This window comes from Macrobrachium nipponense, chromosome 8, assembly GCF_015104395.2.
Source record: "Macrobrachium nipponense isolate FS-2020 chromosome 8, ASM1510439v2, whole genome shotgun sequence".
Lineage (NCBI taxonomy): Eukaryota > Metazoa > Arthropoda > Malacostraca > Decapoda > Palaemonidae > Macrobrachium > Macrobrachium nipponense.
In genome coordinates, this window is record NC_087203.1 from 15,780,116 (window position 1) to 15,786,268 (window position 6,153).

General features: G+C 38.7%; 1 protein-coding gene across 1 annotated transcript; it reads left to right on the forward strand.

Moving 5' to 3' along the window:
- Positions 1-2,956: 2,956 nt before the first annotated feature.
- On the forward strand, positions 2,957-3,793 carry LOC135223012 (uncharacterized protein K02A2.6-like). The gene has a single exon (XM_064261518.1). It carries the CDS (start codon positions 2,957-2,959, stop codon positions 3,791-3,793), a length of 837 nt encoding a protein of 278 aa, XP_064117588.1.
- Positions 3,794-6,153: the final 2,360 nt, after the last annotated feature.

The following is a 6,153-nucleotide window of genomic DNA, read 5'->3' on the forward strand; positions in this document are numbered from 1 at the left end:
GGGGTCAATATGGAAGTTGGGAATAGAGATCAAAGGGGAAAATGGATATGGGATCTATATGGAAGTTTGGAATAGAGATAAAAGGTGTTTATGTTAACTACTTGTTTAGTTGTTTGTGTACATACTGTTGTCTGAAAACAACTTAACTACTTTACTGTAAATGTCCAATCTATTGTAACTTTACTCATATGATATTTATCTTTTGTTTACTATAACTACAAAACTGTAAATAAGTTAGTCAGTTTATATAGAGATTATGAAGGATTAGGAATAAAGCACAGCACGCAGTTTCTGGAGTTTTATATTTTTACCAAAGGAAATCAACATGGTGGCAGCGGTTATTTAAAGAATCCAAAAGAAAAAAAAAAGAAGACTATTGTTATAAAACGTGTTTTCCTGAAGAAAATGGCTGAATCTGTTTCGTTTGCCTCCACCATTAGACCCCTTGCTGATACTTTCAAAAAAGGGAGGAGACAAGTGGACATCTACATGACAGCAAGCGGAGCAGTTCTAAACCCAAGAAAACGAAGGTTGCAATTATACTCCATTGCGCAGGACCACAAATGGTAGAAATATTTGACCAGTTTAATTTTGAAACAGAGGAGCAGAAAGATAATCCTGATGATGTAATTAGGAGATTAGAAGAGTATTGTTGTCCTCGTACCAGTGAAGTGTTACAGTCCTTCAGGTTTTGGAAAATTTCATACAAACAGCAATTTAATTCATTTTTGATAGAACTCAAGGTTCAGGTCGATAAATGTAATTTTCAAGAAAAAGGGCGAATGATAAGGGATAAAATTGTGTTTTCAGTGACAGGGAAACTACAGGAGCTGCTACTTCGAGAAAGAAACTTAAATTTAGAAAAAGCTGTCGAGATATGTTTGGCTTATGAAGCAACCGTTAATTGTGCTAAAGAGATGTGCGAAGTTGGTTCTGAGAATGTTAATAAGGTGAACTTATTGGAGAACCAAATCTACAGATGGTTCCTTTAATAAGGATTTTACGGACTCAAAAAATATGGACAGGTATGCCGTGAAGTGTCGATTTTGTGGGTATAAGCATGAATTTGAAAAATCAAAATGCCCAGCATGGGGAAAAGTCTGTGAAGCATGTAAAAGGAAGAAACCATTTCAAGGCTTGGCTGTGTGTAAGAAAACTGTTAAAATTGTTAAAGAGAAGAACGATGAGGCAGATGAAGGCTACGATCATTACATGTGGATGGCACCGGGGGGGGGGGGGGGGGGGGTTGCAATGAAAAATTTAAATAGATTAACTGCATTACTAACTGTAAACGATACCTAGGTTAGATTTCATTTGGATACGGGTGCTGACGTGAATGCAATATGTCAAAGGTATGTCAAAAGGGATCAAGTGCGACCAACGTCTGTGAAACTCGCCATGTGGAATAAATCCAAGCTTTCGCCCATTGGCGAGACGACATTGAATGTGAAGAACCCCAAAAATGATGAAATCAGAAGTGTAACCTTCATTGTGGTTTCAAATGACCTAATGTGTTTACTTGGGGCAAAGACATGTCAAGAGATGGGATTCGTGTTTGTCAATGGTAAAGCATTTGTATCAAAAATTGACATAGACCATGAGATGAGCGACCTTGGTGACCTTGGAGAGGTTAAACTTAATGTAGATTCTACATTACCAGCAAGAATATTACCGGGCCGACGTTTACCCATTGCATTAAAATCAAAGGTTCAAAAAGAGTTACACTTGTGAAAAGAGGAGTTTTGATTCCGGAGACTGAACCAACTGACTGGGTTAGTCAAATGGCAGTCGTTCAAAAAACAAATGGAAAGTTAAGAATAGTTATCGATCCTCAGCCACTCAACAAAGCTCTTAAAAGGGAATATTACAAATTACCAATTTTGGAAGATATACTGCCAAGTCTAAAACATGCCAAGATATTTAGCAAACTGGATGTTCAAGAGGCTTTTTGGCATATACGACTGGATGAAGAATCCAGCAAGTTAACAACAATGATTACCCCCTTTGGTAGATATCGATGGGCTCGTCTACCTTTCGGGCTGAAGGTGAGCAGTGAAATATTTCAGCGAAAATTAAATGAGGCATTGGAGGGGCTTCGGGGTGTATACTGTGTAGCTGATGATATTGTGGTCGTTGGTTTTGGAAATGAGGAACACGACGCAATGCGTGATCACGAACAAAATCTTCAGTCACTACAGAAGCGTTGTCAAGAAAAGAAGATCAAACTTAATGAAGAGAAATCCGTTTATAGAAAAAATGAAATCGCGTTCATGGGGCATCGTTTAACATCATCCGGTGTGACGGTTGATGAAAATAAGGTAAAGGCCATTAAAGAAATGCCTGCCCCTACCGATATTTCAGGAATTCGGAGGTTTTGTGGAATGGTGCAATATCTATCAAGGTTTTTACCCAATCTGGCTGATGATTTAGAACCTATCCGAGAGCTGACAAGAAAGAACTCAAAGTTTGAATGGAATGATGAGTGCACTCGCGCTTTCTCAGTGATCAAAGAAAAGGTCACCTGTACACCAGTTCTAGCTTATTTTGATCAAAGTAAGGAGCTTGTATTACAGGTTGACAGCAGCAAGGATGGTATTGGTGCAGTCATTATGCAGGAAGGACGTCCAATAGAATACGCATCAAGGACCTTAGCTAGAAACGAACGTAACTGGGCTCAGATTGAAAAGGAAGTTCTTGCTGTGGTTTTTGGTTTAGAGCGATTTGACCAGTATACTTTAGGGCGACATGTTTTGATTGTTCATGGAATGAACCATAAGCCTCTTTCCTCAATTCTCGAAAAGCCATTAAGTCAAGCTCCAATGCGTTTACAAGTTTTAATGATGAGGTTGAACCGTTACGACGTCGAATATCAGTACAAAAGCGGAAAAAGCCTATTGTTAGCCGATACCCTTAGCAGGGCCTGCCCCAAAGAGGAAAATAGACACCATTGGTAAGGATGATAGATTCACTGAAAAATTACCCCGATTCAATTTTAAAGGAAGCAAGAGACGCCACCACAAACGACGAAGAGCTGCAAGAATTATTGTCTGTAATCAAGGAAGGATGGCCTGATCGCAAAGACAAAGTTCCGGAAGTATTAAAGCCTTACTTCGATTTTAGAGATTCCATGAGTTATCAAGACGGCATCATTCTAAAGGGAACTCGTATACTGATTCCTAGTAAACTACGAGATTCAATCAAAACGAAACTTCATGTAGCTCATCTTGGTTACGATAGCATGATGCGACGAGCAAGAGATCCAATATTTTGGCCAGGGATGTCGAAAGAAATAAAGCAAATGGTCAATTCATGTGACATTTGCCAGCGGTATAAACCTCGAAACCAGAAGGAATCGTTGATGGATGTTGATGACGGAGGCAGACCCTGGAATAAAATTGGATTAGATTTGTTTGAGATTGTTGGAAGAAATTATTTAGTCATTGTTGATTATTATTCCTCATTCACTGAAGTAGAGTTTCTAACGTCAACAACTTCAAATCATGTGATAGCCATAATCAAGAAGATGTTTGCTAGATATGGTATTCCTACCCAATTAGTGTCCGATGGAGGACCACAATTCAGCTCGTTTCAGTTTAAAGTTTTTGTTAAAGAGTGGGGTATAGAGCACAGGATGTCATCTCCGGGACATCCTCAAGGAAATGGGAAGACTGAAGCGGCAGTTAAAATAGTAAAAAATATGATGAAGAAAACGCATGCAGATGGAAAAGATCAATATTTGGCGTTACTAGAGCTGAGAATGTGGATAGGGGGTATATATGGAAGTTGGGAATAGAGATCAAAGGGGAAATGGAGAGGGGGTCAATATGGAAGATGGGAATAGAGATGAAAGGGGAAAATGGATAGGGGCTCAATATGGAAGTTGGGAATAGAGATGAAAGGGGAAAATGGAGAGGGGGTCAATATGGAAGTTGGGAATAGAGATCAAAGGAGAAAATGGATAGGGGGTCAATATGGAAATTGGGAATAGAGATGAAAAGTTAAAATGGATAGGGGGTCTATATGGATGTTGGGTATAGAGATGAAAGGGGAAAAGGATAGGGGGTCAATATGGAAGTTAGGAATAGAGATCAAAGAGGAATGTGGATAGGGGGTATAATTGGAAGTTGGGAATAGAGATTAAAGGGGAAAATGGATAGGGGTTTATATGGAAGTTGGGAATAGAGATTAAAGGGGAAAATGGATAGGGGGTCAATATGGAAACGTTGCGGGAATAGAGATGAAAGAGGAAAAGGAAAACGGATAGGGGTCTTGCTTTTATGGAAGTTGGGAATAGATATCAAAAAATTTGAAAAATGGATAGGGGTAAAAATGGAAGTTGGGAATAGAGATCAAAGGGGAAAATGGAGAGGGGGTCAATATGGAATTTGGGAATAGAGATCAAAGGGGAAAATGGATAGGGGTCTATATGGAAGTTGGGAATAGAGATCAAAGGGGAAAATGGATAGGGGGCCAATATGGAAGTTGGGAATAGAGATCAAAGGGGAAAATGGATTGGGGGTCAATATGGAAGTTGGGAATAGAGATCAAAGGGGAAAATGGATAGGAGGTCAATATAGAATTTGGGAATAGAGATCAAAGGGGAAAATGGATAGGGGGTCAATATGGAAGTTGGGAATAGAGATCAAAGGGGAAAATGGATAGGGGGTCAATATAGAATTTGGGAATAGAGATCAAAGGGGAAAATGGATAGGGGGTCAATATGGAAGTTGGGAATAGTGATCAAATTGGAAAATGGATAGGAGGTCAATATAGAATTTGGGAATAGAGATCAAAGGGGAAAATGGATAGGGGGTCAATATGGAAGTTGGCAATAGAGATCAAAGGGGAAAATGGATTGGGGGTCAATATGGAAGTTGGGACCTTACCTTACCTTACCTTACAGACCTTACATGTTGTTCGGGTTGCCCCAGGTCCCTCAGTGTGAGGCACCTCTAATGTCTACCAGAGAGTTGCTAGTACATCTTCCGGTATATTTTGCATCTTCCAATCTTGGATGGTCTGGGATGCAGTTTAGATATTTGTCGAGCTTATTCTTAAACACATCTACGCTCACTCCTGATATATTCCTCAGATGAGCTGGCAACCGCATGAATAGACGCTGCATTATCGATGCTGGTGCGTAGTGGATTAATGTCCTGTGTGCTTTCCTTATTTTTCCTGGTATAGTTTTGGGCACTATTAATCTACCTCTGCTTGCTCTTTCTGATATTTTTAGTTCCATAATGTTTTCTGCTATTCCTTCTATCTGTTTAAAATGCCTGAATTATCATGTAGCGTTCTCTTCTCCTTTCTAGACTATATAATTTTAAGGATTGTAGTCTTTCCCAGTAGTCAAGGTCCTTAGTCAAGGTCCTTAACTTCTTCTATTCTAGCTGTAAAGGACCTTTGTACACTCTCTATTTGTGCAATATCCTTTTGATAGTGTGGGTACCATATCATATTGCAATATTCAAGTGGACTACGAACATATGTTTTATAAAGCATAATCATGTGTTCAGCTTTTCTTGTTTTGAAGTGCCGTAACAACATTCCCATTTTTGCTTTACATTTTGCCAACAGAATTGCTATTTGATCATTGCATAACATGTTCCTATTCATCATCACACCAAGGTCTTTAACTGCTTCCTTATTTGTGATTGTCTCATTATTAGGTCCCCTATATGCATATAGCTTTCCTTCTCTGTCTCCATAATTTATTGATTCAAATTTATCAGTTAAATACACTCCTATTTACCTCTGCCCAATCATATACTTTGTTGAGGTCTCTTTGTAGAGCGTTCCTATCTTCATCACATGTAATTTCTCTACTTATTCTTGTCATCAGCGAAACTACTCACTACCGAATCCTTAACATTACTGTCTATGTCTTCAATCATAATAACAAACAGTATTGCAGCTAACACTGTACCTTGTGGCACACCGGATATTACTTGGCTTCATCCAATTTCTCATCGTTTACAATAACTATCTGTTTTCTGTTGTGTAAAAATTCTTTTAACCATCTTCCTACTTTATCCACGATATTGTGTTTTCTAATTTTCTTCGCTAATATATAATGGTCTACCTTGTCAAAAGCTTTTGCAAAGTCTAGATAAACCACATCTGTTTCATTTCCGCTTTTCATATTTTTGA

Coding starts and splice junctions, on each gene's coding strand:
- LOC135223012 (XM_064261518.1), top strand. CDS start 2,957: ATGATAGATTCACTGAAAAATTACCCCGATTCAATTTTAAAGGAAGCA.